Source organism: Sardina pilchardus, chromosome 7 (genome assembly GCF_963854185.1).
Source record: "Sardina pilchardus chromosome 7, fSarPil1.1, whole genome shotgun sequence".
NCBI lineage: Eukaryota > Metazoa > Chordata > Actinopteri > Clupeiformes > Clupeidae > Sardina > Sardina pilchardus.
This window is the reverse complement of record NC_085000.1, coordinates 25,122,286-25,145,339: the sequence shown is the minus strand read 5'-3', so window position 1 is coordinate 25,145,339 and position 23,054 is coordinate 25,122,286. Positions and strand designations below refer to the sequence as shown.

General features: G+C 40.3%; 2 protein-coding genes and 1 long non-coding RNA gene across 4 annotated transcripts; 2 read left to right on the top strand and 1 right to left on the bottom strand.

Moving 5' to 3' along the window:
• Nucleotides 1-1,402: 1,402 nt before the first annotated feature.
• On the top strand, nt 1,403-8,569 carry LOC134087761 (voltage-gated purine nucleotide uniporter SLC17A9-like). Its single transcript, XM_062541473.1, has 13 exons — nt 1,403-1,554; nt 2,347-2,544; nt 3,185-3,324; nt 3,958-4,057; nt 4,606-4,730; nt 4,991-5,102; nt 5,269-5,365; nt 5,484-5,571; nt 5,686-5,720; nt 6,279-6,394; nt 7,592-7,647; nt 7,897-7,926; nt 8,207-8,569. The coding sequence occupies exons 1-13, from the start codon at nt 1,469-1,471 to the stop codon at nt 8,347-8,349; spliced, it is 1,326 nt and encodes a 441-aa protein (XP_062397457.1). The 5' UTR covers nt 1,403-1,468; the 3' UTR covers nt 8,350-8,569.
• LOC134087763 (uncharacterized) lies at nt 5,779-20,681 on the bottom strand. Its single transcript, XR_009939853.1, has 4 exons — nt 20,632-20,681; nt 20,328-20,425; nt 19,505-19,760; nt 5,779-6,403 (listed from the first exon to the last, which is right to left on the bottom strand). It is a non-coding gene; the product is annotated as an uncharacterized LOC134087763 (long non-coding RNA).
• dnajc5aa (DnaJ (Hsp40) homolog, subfamily C, member 5aa) lies at nt 9,687-22,587 on the top strand. Of its 2 annotated transcripts, none has more exons than XM_062541475.1 (5): nt 9,687-9,831; nt 16,741-16,875; nt 18,185-18,398; nt 18,633-18,804; nt 18,913-22,587. In XM_062541475.1, the coding sequence occupies exons 2-5, from the start codon at nt 16,766-16,768 to the stop codon at nt 19,020-19,022; spliced, it is 606 nt and encodes a 201-aa protein (XP_062397459.1). In that variant the 5' UTR covers nt 9,687-9,831; nt 16,741-16,765; the 3' UTR covers nt 19,023-22,587. The 2 variants fall into 2 exon arrangements, with proteins under 2 accessions (XP_062397459.1, XP_062397458.1); XM_062541474.1 differs by having other exon boundaries at nt 18,889-22,587.
• The last annotated feature ends 467 nt before the right edge of the window (nt 22,588-23,054 follow it).

Here is a 23,054-nt window from a genome sequence, read left to right as displayed (position 1 = left end):
ACATTTGCATAATATGCATTTGCATGTATATTTCTCTGCTTTATTCTAATTTTAACCTTTTGGGTTGTGTGGCCAGAATACCATTGTTCAATGTGTTTATGTATAAACAGTAGGCTATTGAAACCTAAACAACAGCACCCTAAACTAAGCCACACCTTTTGAGTCCTTGTATTGCCTCGTTGCTACTTTGTTCACTCAACCACCTTCTATCCATATGCAATATTGGTGAACAGTTTCTTACATGATCTTCAGGAATGAACAACTAGGTTTTTCTTTTTTTTTTTTTTTTTTATCTGGACAACAAATTAAGAAATATTGACTAATCACTGTTCACAGCACAGTGTTTTACAGATGCTTTAACCAAAATGTTTATTTTGTCTGAAGGTCATAATAACTTTAAGGGAAATATGTGTGCGCTTACCATGGTGAGGCTGGTTTTATATTGGACAGTGAATATTCACATTAAAAAAAATCCATTAAGCCCTGGCTATGAGGGATGAATGTGTCACTCCCAAGACACATCTGCATCCCCAAATGTGTCTGTGAGTTAATTATTACATCTTATGGAGTCCCTGGACATAATAAAACCTGTTTTACCAGCCTTGCATGTAAATGAAGAATTGGTATCAGTGTGGTGTTACAACATTAGATCTCCCATCAACAATTGATGGGAGCATTAACAGATACTAACATTATGCAATAGGCTGCTAGCTAGTCAAATAGGCCTGTAGAATTTATTCTAGTGAGCAATGTTGAAGTTTAGTTTGTGATTGCATCTTGACTTGACTACCTTGACTATAATGTGCATCTAGACTTTTATAGTGAGTATCTGCAAGGGTTGATGAAGAGCTGTTTCCCCACATCGGAGATATGGTGCAAATACTGCATGATAGGAACCCAGGTTTGATTGAGATCCAGCAAACCCTTTGAGATATCACACAGTGTATTACACACACTGACTGTATCATTTGGGCATTACACATGAACTCCATGTGACCTCTGAACCCATGACTGAGAGTACCTAATGACGGAGACTGAATACTTCCTGAATGCAAATTATCAAAAGAAAGAATTGGAAAATGTTCTGTACTAGAATTAGCTAAGAATCAGTATACAGTATAATAACAGTTATTTAACCGACATGTCCCAATTTTGTAAATACCGGTTCATAGTAAATTTGACTCTAAGGCTGTCTATAACATCAGCTGGTCACGTTTATCTGGTCTAAATAAGGCAACATCAGGACAAGTTAATTTGCATGAGTGACGTCTGCCAGTAGGAAAAACTAGTCTGACCAACATGCTGTTCACAGACACCTATTCACAAAGAGGCAGAGGCGGAGTCACAACCTTGACAGACTTCTTCGCATAGTTTCAGTGGTTTGAGGAGTTGACGGGCCTGCTTGAACGCGCAGGAGACCAGTCGACGCTTCTCTCCGTGTACTGTATAGTGGGGCAGCAGCAATGCCATGCTGTCTTCTGAAGACCCAAAGAATAATGTTATTCTAGATCTCAATGTAAGGAGTGAAGCAACCAAAACTCAACCATGGCCAAGGTAAGATTGGAACAATAAATAATCAGGCTATGCTATATATGGTGTTATTATACCAGTTTAATGTTACCTATGCTTGATTACTGGGCTTGGAGACAACAGAAATCAACAGAATTCGTAATTCATTATATAGTTTTAACAGGAAATGAAACGCACTCTTAGACACAGATATTTGAAAGGGTATACTTTCACTGATTTTACTCAGTACTATTGCTTGTTGCAAAATGCTTCCCCTTTGGTAATTATAAGGTGTATGTTCATGTTAATGCAGTGGATGTTTTCTGAAGGATTTGTGATTGTCGGCTATATATTTCTTGGACATTTTCTACTACATTTAGCAAACTACTTTTGAGTTTAAAATCTGAATTTCTGAAAAATAAAAGTCAGAGATAGCTTCTGATGTGACTTACTGATCTTCATTTTCCAGTCGAGAACCTTTCAAGAACTGGTCTTGCAGCATTTTAGTTAATTATATGTCCAACTATTTCCAAAGACAGTCAAGTGATCATCGTTTAGTCATAAGACAAAGGATGGATACAAAGAGGATGATTTGTGACACAGAGATACTGTACTGACATAAAACATGTAGTGAAATTTTGCTTGCAGTTCAGCTTCAGTCCATGTGTAAGTGTGCAATAAGTGTGTAAGCACAGCTTAGTCTTGTGCTTGTTCAGGATACAAATGGCTTGAGGAAAGAAGCTCCCCCTCAGTCTTTTTGTTCTGATCTTGTAGCAGCAGAGACATTTGCTACTGTATTATGTAATCATATACACTATTTTGGGGGGAATTTTCTAGATCACAGGCTCAAACGTGGACCATAATGATTCTCCTCATCACCTGTTTGCTGTACTGCGCCAGGATGGCCATGCCAGTGTGTGCGGTCGCCATGGCCACAGAGTTCAGCTGGAGCAAGACAGAGACTGGTGTAGTGATGAGTGGCTTCTTCTGGGGCTACTGCTTCACTCAGATCATTGGAGGTCACGTCAGTGACAGGTGGGTATCTTGTCTTGGGATTATGACTGATTACACTTTGAAGCCTGATTGGGGTCAGACCATGCTGGAAAAGGTTTTAGTTGTTTATGCCAGCGTATTTTTAGAGAAGTGGATAAGAGCTCATTACCATTTTAAACAATACTGCATTCACTTGAACAGAAACTGTATCTATTAATTTAGCAAATGAACAATTATATCATCAAAATTCTGTGGTTGATGTTTATAGCAAGGTCTCACTTTGAAAGTTTTAGAATATCTTGTTTAGTTTTAAGATATCTTAAAAAAGAAAAACATATTTAAACTTCTCTAACACGCAATGTTCTGCCCATTAAATACCCGTAGCTACTGAGATACTGTAGCTTTAAATTAAACTAACAACCATTTAGCAGATGCTTTTATCCAAAATGACTGACATTATTATATTACTATAATGGCAATGTGTGTGTGTGCGTGTGTATGCGCGCGTTCGTGCGCGCATGTGTGTGTGTGTGTGTGTGTAGCCAGGAATTGAACGCTCAAGTTTTCTGGCTCCTCTATACCAGCTCCTTTACCACTATGCTACCACCACCCCTGGTATCTCTTCATGTGCATATGCCTGCCTGTCACATTATGAACTAATGAGAGACTCATGCTTTGGCAGGATTGGTGGAGAGAGAGTTCTATTCATTTCCTCCATAGCTTGGGGGTCGATGACAGCTGTTACGCCAGTTTTGGCGCACCTGAACATCAGTCCCCTGATCACCATGACAATGGCCAGATTCCTCATGGGACTTTTTCAAGGTAAAGGAATATATGACAAAAGAGACAGACTGTGTAATCACTAAGCTGAATCTTTTAAGTTTGGGCCTTTATTTCTACTGCACAAGATCAATGGGCATATAGTTCAAATGACTCCATACGCTTGGATAGTCCTTCAACCAAAGAGGACCAACAATCTGGGTGTGTCTTCTGGATAAGCTAGTTTGTGATTGGACCCAAAGATTGTGGACAGAAAGCAGGGGAGATAGATGTGCAGGTTTCCAGCCTGAGCTGCAAGGTGAAATCCAAATTCGCCCGCGGGTCAGGCAGGGTTCACCCAGCCTAGACAGACAGAGGAAATGACAATGACCTGAAAATCCAAACATTATGGTTGAGGAGAACTGTTCATAATGTGACAATTAACAGACTTCATATAGTGGATTCCTCTGACTTATCAAGCTTTTTTTTACGCTTTTAAACGTGTACAGATTGACTTGGACTAAATGGTTAAATTGTCTTAAACTGAATGATATCAGGGTTTAAAGTTCACAGGTAACGTCTGAATTCAGGCTGTTTAAGGTTTGAAAACAGATAATATAACAACTTGGAACGTTTCTTTGTTTTAAGTCCCATGGTATTAATAATGAACCTTGTTGTGTTTTACCTGTGGCACAGGTGTGCACTACCCATGTCTGGCCAGTGTGTGTGCTCAGCGAGTGGAGGATGGACAGAGAGGTTTCGTGATGAGCGTCATTGGCTGTGGTTGTCACCTGGGGTGAGGGGACACTACTCAAACATCTCACACTCTCAAAACAGGCACTCAGACAATCTCGATAATCTCCCTCACACACACCAAATTCATTATCTTTTTATACTCTGTTGTTATACAGTATACACCATGTACAGTATGACATATTCATCACAGAACTGGTCCATCTAGTATAGAAATTCACAACAAAGTTTTTTTTTGTTTTACCTTAACAAACAATGCAGCCCAAAATGATTAATCAAAAGTCCTTATTCACGTAATACCAAGTTGTAGTGTAGTAGTGTGCATGGAATACTGGTACCACCCTAATGTTTTAATCCATTCATGCAGCTGTCTCAGAGACTGAACCCTTTACAAACATGTTAGGGCTGCTGTGTTGTAAATTGAAGCCAACAGACTGCACAGCTAATCAAATGTAGCTATTTTTTTTATTATGCCAATATATTTGGAATTATGCAACAGTTAGGTCTGGTCAAACTATTTATTCACATCTGATTGGATGAGAGGTATTATCATTGTTAATATTGACATGTTGTTGTTCTGTCTGCCGTCAGGGTGCTGTCTGTAGGTGGAGTAGGGTCTCTGATTCTGGAATGGTATAGCTGGGAGCCTGTGTTCACCATAGTTGGGTTCCTTGCCGCCATGTGGGCTTTCAGTGTTTGGAACTACTTTTTGAAAGGTAGAAATTCTGTTCCAGTGTTGATAACGACACAATTCAACCATACACCTGTAAACAGCAAACATTAAGAATTCAGTTTAGCAGTCACATAAAGCAAACATATTGCATCTGAATTATTATTTGGAGTAGTTTACTGTAAGTCATTACTTATAAAAGTAGCTATGAATTCAGTAGAATGTGTTATATATTTCATTTTAGAGCTGAATGTTTGTGTTTATACTGAACACATCTCTGTGTATGTCTGTGGTGACTGTTTTCAGCACCAGCCACAATGCCAGAAGTTCCAGAAATGCCATGTAACCATGGGCCCCAGCTGAGCCCACAGAAATCTGCATCTTTTTGGCTGAAACTGTGCATGGAGCCTTCTGTGCTGTGAGTGAAACGCTAGACATTGTGCTTGCTTTATGTCATTCTTCCTTTTTTTTGCGTCCCTATATTTGTTTGTCTGTCTGTCTGTCCATCCATCCATGCGCCTGCCATCAAATCTTTCCCTCCTGCTCCTCCTCCTCCTCCTCCTCCTCCTCCCTTCTCCCATCAGGTCCATGGTTTTTGCACATCTGTGCTTCAGTAGTACCCACTACTCGCTAATATCCTGGCTCCCAACCTTTTTCAAAGAAACATACCCTCATGCTAAGGTAAGTTTGTTTCTGTCATTTCTAAAGCCATGTACAATTTATACACACAACAAATACAGCCTTTCACTGAAGTGTATTGGCTTGCGCTTCCTGAAACCATTCAACATTGTTGTTGTAGGGTTGGGTGTTTAACGTGGTTCCCTGGTTTGTTGCCATGGTCTCATCTCTGATTGGAGGCAGTTTGTCGAGTTACCTCATCAAAAATGGTAAACTATGAGATTCCTCCATGGCTTCTGAATATCCTCCATGGGCTTTTGAATATCCATTTTGCACAAATATATTGTCTATGTGACCTCATTATAGCCATTTATGTTTCATAGGATATAAAACAGTTACTGTCAGGAAGATAATGCAGGTATGTATAAGCACAAACAAATATCTATTGCTATTATATTCCAGATCATACTAAGGCTATAGAAACATGTTTAAGTAAAAATGTCCCATTGTATAATTTGGAGCTACATGTGTTTTATTTGTGACATTATTTGTAGTGGTGCAATCACTCAACAAAGGTCCTACAGACTGAAGTATAAAATAGGAATAGTAAGAATTTCACCGTAACATTAAAATAATTATTTATGATAATATGTAATGGTGAGGGGATCTCTTTCTTCTAATACAGTATATGGTGCGCCTCCTTCAGTATTCAGCTATTAATATCTTACTGCTATGAAGATCTGCATGCTGTGGCTTGCTGTCAGCTTGCTATCGTAATTAACTTTCATCTTGCATTCCTGTGGAAACCTTAGCCAAGTCAAAGTTCTGTGTTCCAATACAAATGTATAGTCATCATCAGTGTACTGTAATTGCTCAGAATTGCCAGTTGTGATGTGTGGTTACATTAAATACAGGATTGCTGGTGTGTCTTTAGATGTGATGGATGCCTAATGATTGTTTCCTTGGGCATATTCAGTTTTGTTCTATGGGGATGAGCAGCATGTTTATGCTGATGCTATGCAGAAACCCCTCCTTCGGTTCAGCTGTTGCCCTGGTCTCTGCAACCGTTGGCCTAGGCACATTCAACACCAGGCAAGAACCCTAGAAATCATTTATAAAAAAAAAACATTTCAGTGCTTTTACGTACTCTTTTTATAGACCACTACAAATATGAATAATAATATTAATATTATAATATTTTTGGCACCAGGAAGAAACAAGTTGTATGAAAGGTGCATTACAGGACATAATAGGACAGACGGGTCATTCCACGTCAAATCAACCAGAGCGCGCGCACTTGCGTCTCAAAAAAATCTGAAAAAAATACCATGCGTGCCTATGTTGCCCAGGAGACACACTCTGTAAAATGGTTTTGCGCTAAGATCAATACTTTTCAAGTAACAGCCAGTTTTACGGGGGGAGGGGGGTGTCAAACTTGTTCTGCCTCTTTTTTTTGTCAAAGTTCACAAGCTCATTGCTCAAGAAGAATCTGTAGGAGGCTCACATTTTGCATAAATAGGAAGAGTATGCAGTAAGAGTATGCAATAAGATCACCACGAGTAGTCTGGATGATCCTGCATGGTCATAGCAGTCCCTCAAAGTTGATAAAAAAATTTTTGGAGTTCTTGGCTGGGCTGTGTTTAGGCTTACAGAAGACATCTTTTACTCAACATAGGCTCTTGATTTTTTCCCCCTTATTGAGATCAGTAAAAACACTCAGAAAAAGCAATGAAGAGAAAAGAAAATCCATCAGGGACTGAACAGCAGACCTCACAAGTTTGAAAAATAATTTTGGATCTCATATTCAGAGCACCCTAACACCTTGTGGGAATATACAAAGATTTTTAAAATATTTTTTTCTTCAATCTGCATCACCTCTTCTTTTTAAAAACACCAATTTGACTTGTCTTATGCGAATCTTTCTTTTTCATTTTCCACCCTAAACATGGACAAAATGTTTTTTTCAGATTTTTTTGAGACGCAAGTGCGTGCGCTCTGGTTGATTTGACGTGGAATGACCCAGGCATATTTAGTGCTATTCTAAAACAGTATTCATAATTTTGTCTTTGTTCACTGCATAGTTCTCATGCTTTGATGCTTCTTGTTTTTGTTGAGTCTGTTATGGTTATATCTGGCTATTGAATTTAGCAGGCACTTTTGTCCAAAGTGATTTACAGAACCTTACAATAGTTTAAATGAATATCAACTTTTACTAGCAGTTTACCAACAAGTTAAACAGTTGTTAATCCAACAGTAATAATAATAAAGTCAATATGTTTTTTTTTACAGTGGTGTGACTGTGAACGTGCACGACCTGGCCCCATCCTGTGCTGGAGCACTGTATGGTTAGTCTTCCATCTTTTGTTATGCACATTTGTTCACTTCTCATGTTTTATTTGGCTTTTTGTCTGTCTTTTGACTCCGCACCATGTTTCATGTCATTAGTTCTTTTGAGAGTATTGCATTATTTACTTAAATGTGCTCTAATTTATGTTATATGCTGTTTCTCAGCTAAAACGTTATCCAACATTGCTTAGAGCACCTTTAACGTAATAATTGATGTGAAATTAATTTTGTTTTCTTTTTTTGCACAGGTATTATGAACACCTGTGGGGCTTTCTCAGGTACGCCTCAAAACAATGATTCAGAGCATAGGGCTAATGATTCATAATCATAACTGGCCGCTCATGTTAAAGGTCACAGTATTGTGAAATCAGGTGTTGTGGTCTAGTTCAAAACACCTTGAAACAAAGTTTCTTAGAGCCGTCCAATTATTTTCATAAGTACTTTCTGTCATAGGACTAGACCAGTCAATTGAACATCTACTTTGTGTTCTGGTTTTCCGAATATCCCATTGAGGAATCAGAGAATGTGCCATTCATTACTCTCACTTTCTCTTTCTAGGTCTCTTGCTGGTGTACTTCTCTGGATACCTCATAGAACTCACACAGTCCTGGGCCAACGTGTTCTCCCTTCTGACACTGGTGAATGTGGTGGGTCTCACAATGTTCCTGCTTCTTGGAGAGGCACGCCGCTTGGACTTATAGGACGCTAAGTTCAGTAACATGCCACTATGGACTACTATGGCTCGCAGTGCTTACAGAGGGAGAATGTATACTGTCAAGCCAGCGTCTAATGTGAAGGTTATGACATGGAGAAAAGGGGGAAAAGTGAAGTGTTTTCATATAAATATATATATTTTGCATTTTTTATTATTTTTAAAGTTCAGATGTATTTTTGAAATACATATTTATTGTTAACAGACTACTCAGTTGTAGTTGTAAATCATTTGTCGTCACATTTTCTGAGTTATTTGTACCGTTATGGACATCAATGTTCCATACTGTTCTGCATATATTGCCAATCCATCTGACAGCGCAATGACTGGTTTTAGCCTGCGAAAGTACAGGTCTGTTATAACCCTCTTTTGTCAGATGAGGGCAGTAAGGTCTCCATTTTCACAGGCAGTGCATGCAGATGGATATGGGCTATATGGTTTGGGATAGGCAACCGTCCATTTAGGTGGTTGCATAGGGCACCAGGGTACTCACCCTCAAGGGGCTCTGCCTCTCTGACTTGTAATAACTTCACATACGCCATGGCTGCTGATTTGTATCTTATCAAAATATAATCTCCTGCCCATAGGCTTACAAACTTCAGCAGCCTGAAGTTCATTTGCACCTGCAATGCGCAATTTTGCATGCTGCAGGATCTCTTATTTAAAGATAATCATCACACACTGAACATCTATAGATTGAATAATGTTCCTTTGAGAACATGGGAGAACCATCACTGCAGCTCAGTGCCTGGTTCCTTTCATACACGGCATATACAAGGATTTTTACTTCTCATGGTCTGATAGTCATGGTCTGGCTACCGTGCTCTTTCAATGCTTGACTTCACTAGAACTTCACTAGAACTTGAGACTTACATGTTACTTGCCAACAGTGCCTTTGTCCCACCTCTGCTAATCACTCCATTTCTTTAACTTGTACATTACCATTTTTTTTTTTTTTTTTTTTACAAAAATCATGAGTCATGTAGGCCTAGAAGCCTACTGCTTCACATAAATAATGTGACATTCTGTAACCATCCTCTGACATAGGTTCATGTTAGGTTAACAGGCCTCCATGCACATGTGCTTTACACTCACAGCTTGTCGGATTCTTCCTATAGACTATTCAGTCAGATCTGCAGATTTGATTTCTGTTAAACTAGTGTCAGTCCACGCAGCAAGGGAAGAGGAGGAACAGAAATGGGTCATTTCACGACTGCGGGATCCCTATCGCTGATAGGGATGGAGGAGACCACCACCGCAGGTAACGCGCACAGAGGAGACCCCCACTGCTGTGAACGCGCACGCTATACGCGGTGTAGGGAAGGAGGGGTCAGGATTCTACTGCTGCAGCTGCTTGCCTTGGACGTGTGTGCGTATACTGGGATGCAGCCGTAGTTTCTCATAGGCTATTACTAAGCCAAACGGCACTGAAACATCACCGCAAGTCAAATCTATCACGCCCGACAAAACGGTAAGAAATATCTTGTGAAGGTCTACGAGGATTTTTCTTCACTATTTTTTGTCCTTTAATTTAATGCTGACTTACCCAGACCTGTCTTCTGTATCACGCTAACCTTAGCAGGCTAACCAATATGGATGCTTATGGTTTGCTAGTGCTCTCCTCGGTGATGCGGTAGCTGGCTAAAGATGAGCTTCTAAATCCAACCTTTTCGAACGATGCTGTAGGCTATATATTGACTACAATCATGAAACGAGGATGCCGTTTGGGCACATTTAATTTATCTCTGCAGTAGGCTATTTCATGATTCGGCATCGGTTCAACCTGGTGAAATCTCAACGTTAGCAGAGGGGGATTTTTTTTATATCTTGAGACGCATCTGATGGTCGTGATTTACCTGACAATTTGCTTGTGTCGATGTTTTACCTTCAACCACATTTTTTAGTACTAGACATTTTTTATTGTTCCTCACTCAAATGTACTCCAATACAAGTCAGTATATGTCCTTACATCTTACGCCTTTTTTGACAATCCTTTAATGCGGTGCGCGCATTTGGTGACCATCGCTGTCATGTTGGATGCTGTGGTGAGGATGCAGGCCAATGTGTACCAGCCTAAGATGCGTTATCCTAAGGCTGAGTGGATGCTGTGCAATATAGCTGTTTGATGGATGCAACCATACTCGTACGAACCCAAGCGCAGTCAAAAAGGCAAAGATCTTAATGTATTTTGAATCGTTTCGACATTTCTGTTTAGGGTACGACTCGCCCACTTCCTAGTATTTCCGTCGTAGCTTTATTGCACTACAAATACTGACGTCAGAGTGTATGACATGCTGCGTTTCTAGATAGGCCTATGTCTTAATACTGGCCTACACTATATTCTTGACGTGCTGCTCTCAGATCTAGGCTACTAAGCATCTTATATAGCATAGTGTGAGACGAACGAAGCGATGGGGCCGTGAAGTCACAGTCTATGAGCAGGAGCCAGGAGGTCTTCGAGGATGTTAAGCACTCAGCGCCCTATGTCAAGGCACGACTGTAGTGCTGAATGGACAGTTCCCGATTATGCCATTGTCTGTTGAAAGAGCTCGACATATCTGTCAACTGACTGTGAAACCATCCATAGAACTACAAAATCTTAGCGGCTGTCTAAAATTAGACATGGCGACCATTTTAAAAATGGCAAATCGTATAACAATAACTGTAGCCTAACTGTAACTTGTAGCTTAAATTGTTTGTTTTACATGCAGTAGCCTAGCCTAACGTGCTAACTGTCTCTTAACTGAATTTATATTTCGCAATCAGGATGTGTGACCCTAAATGACTCTCCTAAATGGCATCTTCACAAAAACACAAAATCTCAACACAACAGGCTGTGCAACAAAATAGGCTATGTTACAAAAAATGAATGCAGGTTATCTAGCCTACCTGTTTGAGGGTAAGGCACACCAAAGTTCCAACCAAGGCACACCAATATTAGTTACTAGTTATGATGAATGTCACACACATTGTAGGCTATTACTAGGGGAGTTAATTATCATACGCCCATATTTTTCTATGTCTACATACAGTGTTCATGAGCTGAGCAGAAAAGGAAGGCAAGTCATAACATTATTCACAGAATGGGGAAGGTAATTTTATTCTGCGCTTGACAAGGGAAAATGGTGCTGCTAAAATTGTGAGAGTCCTCACATTGGTGGCAAGACCTGATATTTTACAACAGGCAAGTTAGAAGGTAAAAAAAATCTAGCACTTGGAACATATCCTCACAACCAGGCAGGCTTATAAATATGGTGATCTTGCCAAGGAGTTGTGAGATAGGTGTCAGCTTCATTTCATGAAAACATGCTGAGAATGGTAGCTAAAGACCAGATTTAAAAAAAAAGGTGTAAATCACTGACTACATGACATTTGTTTCATTACGAAGCAATGGAGCATTTGAAATACCCCTCTAGCCTATTTCATGAGCCTGTACAAAAAAAGTATTGGGTTCTTCCAAAAATCCTCATTTTGCCTCACAGCACACTTGGTACATTGGTTTAGAGCCACTTGCCTGCACTTAGTGGATGAAGTTTGTCGCTGGGGTTAAATCAGACTGCACAGACCTACCAGGGGAGGTGAGTCACAGATGAATCATGGGAAGGACCTGTGGTGTGTGAAATATAGGGTGATTATGATGTCACCATCAGTTCATTGCCAGGCATTGCAATTTTTTTTTGCATGGGCTTTGTTCACTTGTCAGTAACTGACAACTGTTGTCACACTTCACCTTCATCTGTCCTATTTTAAATTTCTTATTCCCATTTGTTTAGCCTACAGAGTCATTAATCCATTACATGTTCCTGAATCAAAAGCATATTGATGAGATAGAATATGTTTGATAGTCTAAAACAGACACCCTCTCTTCAGACTCTTTATGTCTGAAATATCTTTTAGATAGATAGATAGATAGATAGATAGATAGATAGATAGATACTTTATTGATCCCCAAGGGGAAATTCAAGAAATGTCCTTTCTTTTAACAGAAAGCCTTTCTTTTAACAGAAATCAGTCTATCAGTCTAATAAAAGTCAATGAATGTTTCAGGTATGCTATGCTGTACAGTGTTGTGGTATGGTTGATCTGTAGTTTTGTTTAGTAGTGTATTCTTTGGTATATCTTGGTGACATATTACCACTTCAACTGACTGACATGTGCCTCCTTGCGTAAACTTTCAAATTACCCTATTGATCCGTGTCCCATTTGCTGATTAGCTGAAATGGTGGTTGTATTTTAAATCTTCAAGTCAGGGGTTTTGCTTTAGTGCCCATTCACTTCCAGTCTTTAGTGCTGAATGTAGCTAATGGAGCTTTGTAGTCTGACATTTATAATCCCAGGTATTTGTGAAATTCTGAATTTCATTTTCATTTTTTTAGAACCCAGTCACTGTTATTTTTGCTGCTGAGGTATTTCTATAGTTAAAAGTTAAGAGAAATCCAAGCACCTCTGTACTCCTTCAGATGAGCACTTAGGTTCATTAGTTTCTTTTACATTTCCATAAAGTGCCACTATAACTTGAAGATCATTTCACTTATTGAAAGTCATTCTCAAGAAGTGAACTTCATTTTAAAAAAAAATATTTGTGTGGAAAGTACATGGCAAACTTTCACCCCAAACAACAGTTCTTTGGCCTACCTAAAATATTAAGCAACCCAGGGATATATGTCATGCATATTCATAGTAAGTGACAACCCACATTTTTAGATCTTCTCAGAACAGGAATATCTATGCAGAGAAGGACAGAAAGGGACCTCAGAGCTTGTGTTATGGCATGGATCTATAATGGGCTTGCTATCCTGTTACTGTGTGGGGCAGGGGAACCCCCGCCCATGGTCAGCCTCCAGACTTGGAGTCTAATGGGAAGGATGTAGGTTGCTGGGTGAGACTGTTCAGTTACATGCGGTAACTATAGCACACTCAGTTCATACCTATATTTAGCGGCCAGCTCTGTGGATACTGGTTCAAATTTTGAATAACGACAGAGAAATTTTGGGTCTGGTGGTATCAGGCTAAATGTACAAGAGAGATGTTTTTTTTTAATATGAACTCAAAACAGAAGTGTATGGTATAGAGTTGGTACTTTATACAGAACAGGTTGCTCAAACTAACCTTATCAATGGCTGAATCAGAGTTCCTTGATTCCAGATGAGGAAATATAGAATCACCTTAGCAAAAATGTTATTAAGGGAAAGTGCTCACATGTGGACCATAATGACAATACTAGTTTGATCAGTTGAACAATTGGTAATGAATATTGTGTTTAAAGGTTTATTTATATTTAAGTTGATCTGGTTGATTTATTTCAGGAGGGAGATCATCATAGGTTTAGAAAGCCACGTTTTAAAAATGTCTTGACACAATGTAAGTGAACTTTAGTACCACGGAATAGGCTATAGACCGTTTCCATGGAAACTGAAGCAGAGCATCACTGCTCGACATCTTGGAAATGCAGAGCACTTCATCAATGAGGGGAACATCCAGGGTGTATGTGTGTGAGGTATGGCTCTGTGGTATGATCAACCATCTGGACTGGTTAGAAGTGGACCGTCCCTTAATGTCATTCCCACCACAACAGGGCATAGCCAAACATACACAGATGAGTGAAGAATTAGGCCTACAGCTTCAGCATGTAAATCAGGCTCGACAGTCTTTATATTAAACACATATTTCAAAGTTATCCTCAAAGCACAAATGTATTCTAGCTCATCAGTTGTATTGAATAGAGAAATACAGAGGCATTGAGAGGGATCAGCAGGGGTGGTCTACAGCAAGTAATGGAGTAAGGAACATGGAACATTGCCTATATTATGTGTATTGCATTAGGGGATGATTCCGCCCATAGAAGTGAATTAGAAACTCCGTCTGACTCATTCTACGGTGCTTAATGTTTCGTCACAGAGGGAAGCCCCCATGCTAAGCCTGCCAAATGGACCAGCAATCATTTGCACTCATTTTTTATGCAAATCAGCGTCTTTGGGATGTCATGTTGTGTCCTTTTAGGTCACGAGGCAGGCATTATGATGAAAACAATGTGGATGTGATAAAGACTATAATGTTAACTGTGTTGTTGACTTTTCAAATCTTCATGGACTATATATTTGGGTAAGTTTTGAGTTATGGCCTTTGACAAGAAACTGCCAAAAATGAAAGATCACATCACATCTCAATATGTCAACAACAGCAGTGGGACTCTAAAGGATCCCCCCCCACACACACACACACACAGGCTGTACATCCTTGGCACCCTGCTTCTCCCCATAGAATGCGATTGGGAGCAGAGAGCACTCTAGCGGGTGCGGGATTAGCCTGTATTAATCCCTGGCCTTTTGTTTGGGTGGAGGGGCAGTGACAGCCTTGCTGGCACATGCACATAAACAGCCGTCGGAAAGGGGATGGGGTGGGTATGTGGCGTTTTGGGGGTGACCTGCCCCCATTGCAGTCCAGACATACGCACGCCATGAGCATAATCTGTTAATTTGTCTTTGCCTGTGAGTTAGACACAACAGGGACATTGGATGAGCAGTAGGCCTCAGATGATGAGTGAGTTTGGTGTGTGTGTGTGTGTGTGTTTATGTGTGTGTCCATCTGTCTTCAAATGCATTTTAGAGTTTGCTTTCCAAGAGGCCAGTTGTTGAACTGATAATTTGTCTTAGTCGAGTCGAGTTGAAAAACATGATGCGAAAAATATTGTAGGTTCATAAGGTTCAGATTGCTCAAGCATTTGTGCCTATAGTGATTGATCAATTGATCAGGCCAGTCAGGTCGATTAATGGCATTTGCTAATCAGTATCGGCAGATCAAAGTGTTCATGAGGCACATAAAGCAAAACAAAGTCACAGAAAAAAAAAATGGACTGCAACTGACTGTCCCATTTTATATGAACATGCATCAGATTGATGTAGGAGTTCTTGATGTGTTTGACGTCCAAAGATTCTAAAAGTGTCACGTAAAGTAGGCTAGTCTTCAGAATACTAAGTGGTTTTCTGTCAAAAAGTGTCCTAATTTGTGTGATGAACACTTTATAATGGGCACAAATAAAATAAAATAGTGACAATACTAAAACATTAAGCAACAACAGCAAAACATGAACATGAAATCAAGAGAACCACTTCTTGAAATCCACCTCTTAAGCGCTCTGAGAAATTAAACATCTTTATAAAAACCTTTGTCTATTGTGTTCCAATTGTTTATCCTCACAATTTTTAACTGTTCCGTCATTTTTGCAGGACATGAGTGCAATACTGAGTATAATCAAGATATGTAGATGCTTGCTGAAGAGAAATGGGTTTATTTAATCAGTGAAAGACACGTTCTCTCACAGACCCACACACACACACACACACACACACACACACACCAGTATTGCTTCTGTTCTGTGTCTCTTAAACAGCAACATTCTATATAATTAGAAATGCTTTGGCTATGCAATGTGAGTTTCCGTAATGCCAACTCTTTTCATTATCCATTTGAATGTAGTCTACCAGGCCGGTTCATTGGCCATCGAAATTAATTCGCATTAGCGTGCGAAATTAAGAGGTGATTGATTTATAAATAACTTCAAATCATTCAAAATAGACAACGCTATGATATACGGAGCCAATAGCCATATATCATAGCTCCTTTTGTTTGTGCCTGTTTTGTAGTGACCGTGTGTGTGTGTGTGTGTGTGTGTCTGTCTGTGTGTGTGTGTGTGTGACTGAACCACTGATCCAGAGATAAGGTTAGTGCAGCCCAGACCAGTGGCCATTTTTATAATACAAAAAAGAATATCTGCATTATATTGGCCACCGGCAGCGCCAGCCACAGAAAACTCATACTGGTCGATCCCCAGGCTATAGTGTACCGTATGAAGTTGTATGTGAAGGTCAGACAGGATGTTTGGTCTTAACTTGTCTTAGTTAAATGTGCATTTTTTTTCTCTGTATGTGATTACTGTGCTTGGGCTGTTGAGAATACTGATTCTCTGTCTAAATTTTCACCAAATACATACTTCTTCTTCTCTATTAGTTGCCCCTTGTTAGTATTAAGTAGCCTAGTATGCTTTGTCAAGCCCTGCTGGATTCAGTTTAGGTGCTTTGGTTTGTGTATGTATCTTGTGAAGTACTGTACATTCTGAGTTCAAGTGGTAACTTGCATTGTTCTCAGAGCTTTCATGTTTTGCAGGCACGTTTTTGCTGTCCCTAAAAATAATCTCCTTTCTTTTTGTGTCACATTACAGTTTTGGTTGCAGCGATGGCTTGTATAGTTTGGTCCTTACTGTCAACATTAAAAATACTCCTCTTCTCTCTCTGTGTGCGTGTGTGTGTGTGTGTGCGTGTGTGTACGTGTGTACGTGTGTACATGTGTGTGTGTGTGTGTGTGTGTGTGTGCAATCCTACAGATTGTTGAGGAGGTAGGTTCTCATCATGGCTGAGCAGCAGCGACAGCGCTCCCTCTCCACCTCTGGAGAAACACTTTACCACATCTTGGGCGTCGACAAGTTGGCTACACCCGATGACATCAAGAAATCTTACAGGTCAGTTTGTATTTCTCCTGCGGTCACATTGACCATTAAGGTCTTCTTTTTTCCCCCATTTTAAAAAAGGTGTGAATGGAAACAACAGATTAGTCCAGCAGGAGAAGTAGGTTTCAGTAAACTTGCTTTGCATTGTTTTGTATACCCTAAAGATGTCTAGTAAAGATTTTTTCTTGTGAGAATTGCAATGGTTTTATCTCTTGAAATAACCAGGGCTTGAAACTGTGCAAGTGGTTTCAGGTTGGGGGGGGGGGGCATCAATTCAAGATGACCATTTGAATTTTCAAATGTTTATAATGGGTATATGACAAAGCTCTTTTTGAATCTTATTTTATGTGAGAACATTATCTGCTGTCTCCAGTCAATGCTGAGAGCTCTCTAGAATGTAGAGGTTGTTTCTCGACATCAGCTCCTATTCCCAGTGTTAATCTGGGTGCCAAGGGGTGGTAGGATGAGTGTTGCCATGGTGATTAGGCCTCTAGTCTCACAACATCAGTCTTGAGGTATTTGAAAGAGGGAAGAAGCAACCTGGCTGCCTGGCTGCCACATACAAGACTGGATGCACTCTTTTGCCACTAGTATCAAACACTGGTCCCAACTGATTTAGATGTGGAGAGATACAGTACATTCTAGGGAGGACAAAAATTCTGGAAGATTCCAAAATGATATGGTAATAAGAGTGGTATGGAAGAGGCTGTGACATTTGTCTTCGGATCAGTTGGGAGATTAGGATCTTGAAGGTGAGACTGACTTGTGATGACGATATGCTAATAAAGCTCTCTGCAAATTTCACTACCCCCCAAACAACTCTGGCATTTTGATTTACATGTATTGTATTATTATAAACAACACTAGGCATCATTAGGGTGGTAAAAAAACAGGTTTCAAAACATTGCCAAGCAGGTTTGCCAAGTGTAGATAGATAGATTGATCCCCAAGGGGAAATTCATGGAAGTAATTCAAGTTCAAGAGATTTTTTTTTTGAACTTATTGAACAGTATTTGAAGTATTACAAGAAGCATCTAACTACTTGTCAATGCTGCCTTCAAGACCACACATGGCATCTTCTGTCAAAATACTTGCTATATAAATAAAATTAAGAGACATTTGATCAAACTTCATTCATGTAGGTTTCTGTGTGATTGCACAGGAATTACCACTGAATGCTCAAACATTACAAGTTGTACTATGGCATGAGTGCTATAGCATGTCAAGATGCAGATTAGGCTGACTTTGTCAGGGTCTTTGAAGAATGACAGTGTTTTCCGGAAAAAGAAAGGAAACTGGTGACTGGTCCTTGCTCTCGCAGGAAGCTGGCGCTGAAGTACCATCCCGACAAGAACCCAGACAACCCTGAGGCGTCGGATAAGTTTAAGGAGATCAACAGCGCCCATGCTATCCTGACCGACGCCACCAAGCGCAACATCTATGATAAGTACGGCTCTCTGGGGCTCTACGTGGCCGAGCAGTTTGGAGAGGAGAACGTCAACACCTACTTCGTCCTGTCCAGCTGGTGGGCCAAGGTAAGGCCACAGAAGGGCGGCAGGAAGAATGGGACATTTTAGAGCAGAACAATATTGCACATCCTGATGGGATTTCACATTTCTGTTTTTTTCCCTCCATGACATTGCTGTGATATGATGTTATGTGATATGATCTTCATTTATTTATTTGAGGCCTTCTGCTGTTGTGTCACCTCCAATCCGTTTTCTCTTCTGTGCTTTTTTTCTGCGCCCTCTTTCTGGCGCCCTCTGCAGGCGTTGTTTGTGCTCTGCGGAGTTGCCACAGGCTGCTACTTCTGCTGCTGCCTGTGCTGCTGCTGTAACTGCTGCTGCGGGAAGTGTAAACCCAGACCCCCTGAGGGCCAGGACCCCGAGTTCTACGTCTCTCCCGAGGACCTGGAGGCTCAGCTGCAGTCAGATGAGCGAGGTAAGAGATAAGACCGAGCTAGCAAAAGAAGCGCGCGATTGGCCACGTGTCGGGTTTGGGACTTGCTGATTGGGTTAACCCTAGGGGGTGTGCATTCTTCTCCAACAGAGGGTGGCGGCGGTGAGCCCATCGTGATGCAGCCCTCAGCCACAGAGACCACCCAGCTGACGTCCGACGGTCACCACTCCACCTACCGGACCGACACCGGTTTTAACTAACGCGCCCTCCATCTCCAGCCTACCACACATGGTCCCCCCTCCTCCCAGCTCCACTTGAGTGATGATGAGCTCGAGGAACGATTCGTCCGAACAACATTGAACGTGCCACTGACGGTGGCATGCAACCTGAACTTTTTAAAGACATCCAGCCCCACCCCACCCCACCTCACTCCACTCCATTCCTGCCCTGCCCTGCTCTGTCCCCGTCCGCCAATCCATTCCCACCTCCATCTGTCCTTGAGTGGCACATTACCCCCATCAGTGTAGCAAAAAAGGGAAGAAATGATTTTTGCTCTCCTATTGTTTGCTGCCACTTCATTTTAGGCCTTTTGATCCTGATTTTGCCTTCCCAACACCACCACCCCTCCTCCCCAGTCCTGGTGTCCTGTAGCATGTGCTGTGTGCTCATTAGGTAGGGTCTTTCTCACGTATGTTTTCTCTAGTCGTAGGTGTTTATGAAGGCGTGTGTGTTTTTCACTCACCGCATATGCTCATGTTGTGTCGTTCTGCGAGTGCAGTAGGCCGTGCGCCAGGCTCCGTCTTACTGGGCGTAGTTGTTTGTGAGGTGTGTGTGGGGCTCAGGGAGGTTTGGGATCTGAAGAGGAAACTGGTCCTTTTGTTAGTTTGTTTGTTGGTTTGTTTGTTGGTTTGTTGGTTTGTTTGTTTGTTTGTTTGTTTATGCCCAAAGCTGCATGCCATCTCTTCCCTCACATGCCCCAAGCTTTCAACAACACCTTCCTGGGAGACAAACCACAGAACACACAAAACACAGACATACACAAACACAAACACACACACACACACACACACACACACACACACACACACACACACACACACACACACACACACACACACACACACACACACACTTCATTATGCCAATTAATGCCAAAACACTGCTTGTCATTCACATGTTTTATCCAGTCGTTGACACTTCTTATTGTAAACTTGCCTGCAAAATCAACTGGGTTGGAAGAACACTCAGCTCTGTTTGAAACCGCCCTTAACTTTTGTTCATGCATTCTGTCGTATTTTTACACTACAATACTTAGAACACCAGAGAGACCTTAGGACGGCTACTGTAAGACAACACCTTCTTGCGGAAGATGCAGTGTATGATAGTGTGGCGATAGACGGATCTTTACGGAGCTCTAGCCAACCATGAGATCATATTGTCGTGTTGTGACACAGGGGTGCCAGGAACAGGAGACCCAAATTGCAGTGATGCTGTTTGGCAGGTTAGGTGGCCATGACCTTATGCCGTGGGTGTTTTATGGCATGCAGTTGTCTGACTGGTCTTACATGATTCTGGCTCCCTCTTGCAGTCATGTTAACTCTCGTTGTCTCTGAATCCGGAGGAAAACCATGTGTGTTTGTGTCATTCCTTCCCTCCTCCACACCTCTCTCCCGAGTGTTGAGGAATATGCATAAGAAAATAATAATAAAAAAAATGTTATATGTAAAGATATACAGTATACACACATGAGGGATGTGTCTGTATAGTATGTATATTTTGCTCATTTTTACTTTGTAATTGTTTGGATTTTTTCCATTCATATTTATAAGTGAGTTCCTGTTTGTAGTGATTGTGATTGTTTGTCCTTACGAGTGCTACACCTCTGGTTGATTGACGCCCTGACAACCACTGGATGGAAGCTTGCAACAATACGCCATCCTCTGTGTGTGACAAAGGCTGTTTACCATATAGTGCTGTATCATACATTTAAAATCAATTACCACCAGTGTCTGAAGAGATACCTTCAAAGTTTAATATACTGTATAAGGATATAATTATTGGAGTCATTTCTACTCAAGGTTGAGAACATTAGAGCATCATTGGTTAAGGACAGGTCTTGTAATCTGTGCATCTGTTTCATGGGAATAGTTTATCTGATCAAGAACAGGCGAGGGGTGTGTTCTTAAAAATGGATGGTTCGGTTACATGTGTCAAAATGACATTCACCTGTGGTTTTTGCACTGTTGGTGTACTCATTCTTTAATTGTGGTGATGTTTAAGTAACCGTTGTACTTAGATTTGGTGGAAATATATGAACTGATTATTAGACGATTTACTTTACAGAAAGGTGAGGATATTCACAGCCTCATGATATCTAAAGAGACGTCTTAAGACTGAAACTCAAAATGGCCTGTTGTGCTGTGTGTCCTCTCCCAACATAGATTAACAGTGTAATGTGTTTAGATTGGGCACTGATTTGACGTAATGGAACAGAACATTCTTATCACTTCCTCTTGTGTTGACAGCAGTTCATTTGAATTATTTTTTGTCTCTATGAAAAATTATCTGATTTTAAATGTCTGCAGCCAAGGACCCCTTTCTGATATCTTTTTACACCATGCCACATGTTTTGTGTCATCAGACCACAATAAGTACTATTTATTTTTTCATATTTTGTGTTCTATTTTTTTTTTGTTTCATCATCATGTTGATACAATCATGACATTTTATAGGGTGTATAATTAATTGTTGGTGTTGTTTTCATGTTTGTGAAGTGGAATTCCTACATACCGTGGGGTAGGTCCCCATTATGCTATTGAGTACAGAGGGGCAGCCTCCTCATAATCAGATCATAAGTGATTACAGTGAGTGTCAACCACTGGCAGCTCCTCCAGTGAACAATAACAAATGTTTCAATATGTAATTTAATTATCAATAAAAATATTGATCGCATAAATGTAAACACTGAGCCGCAGTTATCCGCAAGTCATTTAATTCTCAGCCATTCAGTTGTCACATGTTTATGTTGTAATATCGCTCTCAAAAGCTATAATGTAGTTCTTTTATAAAAATGATAGTCGCCACAAGCAGATTCTGGTCATTTTCTGATTTCCTGTTTGTTCATTTTACCTGTTGATTGCGTCCAGTGTTGGACATTATTGTGGTTGACCACCAAAACCAGCCATATTCAGCCATACGTACTCTTCTTTTTTGTTGTTTGTGAAATGCCAATAATGTGAGTTTGAACTGTTTACAATGAGTTTGTGAGCATTCCTCCTCTGCCTCCTTGCCTTTCTCTCTTCTTCTGCTCTTAACTACTTGCTCTCAGCGGTCGTTTTGGCCCCTGTGGTCCCTAACGTTGCATTTCACACACTTTCCCCCCGAAACATCTGACAGCTACTACAGCTTCTTTATCAATATGTTGGAAAAATGCAACTTGTTTTGAGTTGAATGCAATGTGTAAAAAAGAAGTCTATTGTACTGAAGAAAAAGTCAGGAAAAAGATTCTTTAGAGTAAAAAAAAGAGTCTTCAAAACGAAGACAGTGCTTAGTGTAATAATAGTGATATGGTAAGTTGATGCGTTTTTTTATTTTATTATCTTATTTTGTCTGATGAACTGTCCTAGCTTCAAATTGTATGTAATTTGGATGTGGCGAAGCTATGCTACCCATGGTCTAATGGTTAAGGTCTCATGTACATACACTGAAATATGAGGTATAATAACAGACCTTTATGTTGTAGCATGGTTATTGTATGTCTGGAAGAGAAAAAAAACATTTATCTGATTTGCTGTTGTAAAATAAATGTTTCTGAACATTTAAAAATATGGTGTGTTGTTTTCTTTAAATCAAAAAGAAGTGTTACTGAAATGCTATTATATCAGTGTTGTCTTTAGTAAGGATACCCACTGGATTGAAAACTTTATTACTATCAAGATAATTTGATTATTTCAAGTCAACATGATTTTGGAATAAGAAGACAGCATTTTCACAGCATTAAACAATTCAGTATCCAATATTTCTTCAAGCTGAATGGAATTACAGTGCATGGAGCTATAAACAAATTTACGGCAATCTATAAATGTTTTCTTTTAAAATAATCATCAGCTTTCTATCTGTTCAAGATTTATTTACCAAGAGTGTGGAGTAGTTTTTTGTTCATTTGCGCCTTCTGTGACATTTTCTCTGATCTGGATGTTTCCATCAGCTCTCTCAAGAGATGGAACGTCAGATCCAGTGAGGTTGGTCTTCCAGCCGGTGCGATCCTCCTCAGCCGTGAATCTGCATCCCCC

What these genes read in the sequence shown, in the direction of transcription:
- LOC134087761 (XM_062541473.1), top strand. Translation starts at nt 1,469, where the DNA reads ATGCTGTCTTCTGAAGACCCAAAGAATAATGTTATTCTAGATCTCAAT. An exon ending in GGCTGTGGTTGTCACCTGGG is followed by an intron (nt 4,058 to 4,605) that starts GTGAGGGGACAC and finishes GTCTGCCGTCAG; the next exon opens with GGTGCTGTCTGTAGGTGGAG. An exon ending in CTAGGCACATTCAACACCAG is followed by an intron (nt 6,395 to 7,591) that starts GCAAGAACCCTA and finishes TTTTTTTTACAG; the next exon opens with TGGTGTGACTGTGAACGTGC.
- dnajc5aa (XM_062541474.1), top strand. Translation starts at nt 16,766, where the DNA reads ATGGCTGAGCAGCAGCGACAGCGCTCCCTCTCCACCTCTGGAGAAACA. An exon ending in GACATCAAGAAATCTTACAG is followed by an intron (nt 16,876 to 18,184) that starts GTCAGTTTGTAT and finishes TTGCTCTCGCAG; the next exon opens with GAAGCTGGCGCTGAAGTACC. An exon ending in GCTGCAGTCAGATGAGCGAG is followed by an intron (nt 18,805 to 18,888) that starts GTAAGAGATAAG and finishes GGTTAACCCTAG; the next exon opens with GGGGTGTGCATTCTTCTCCA.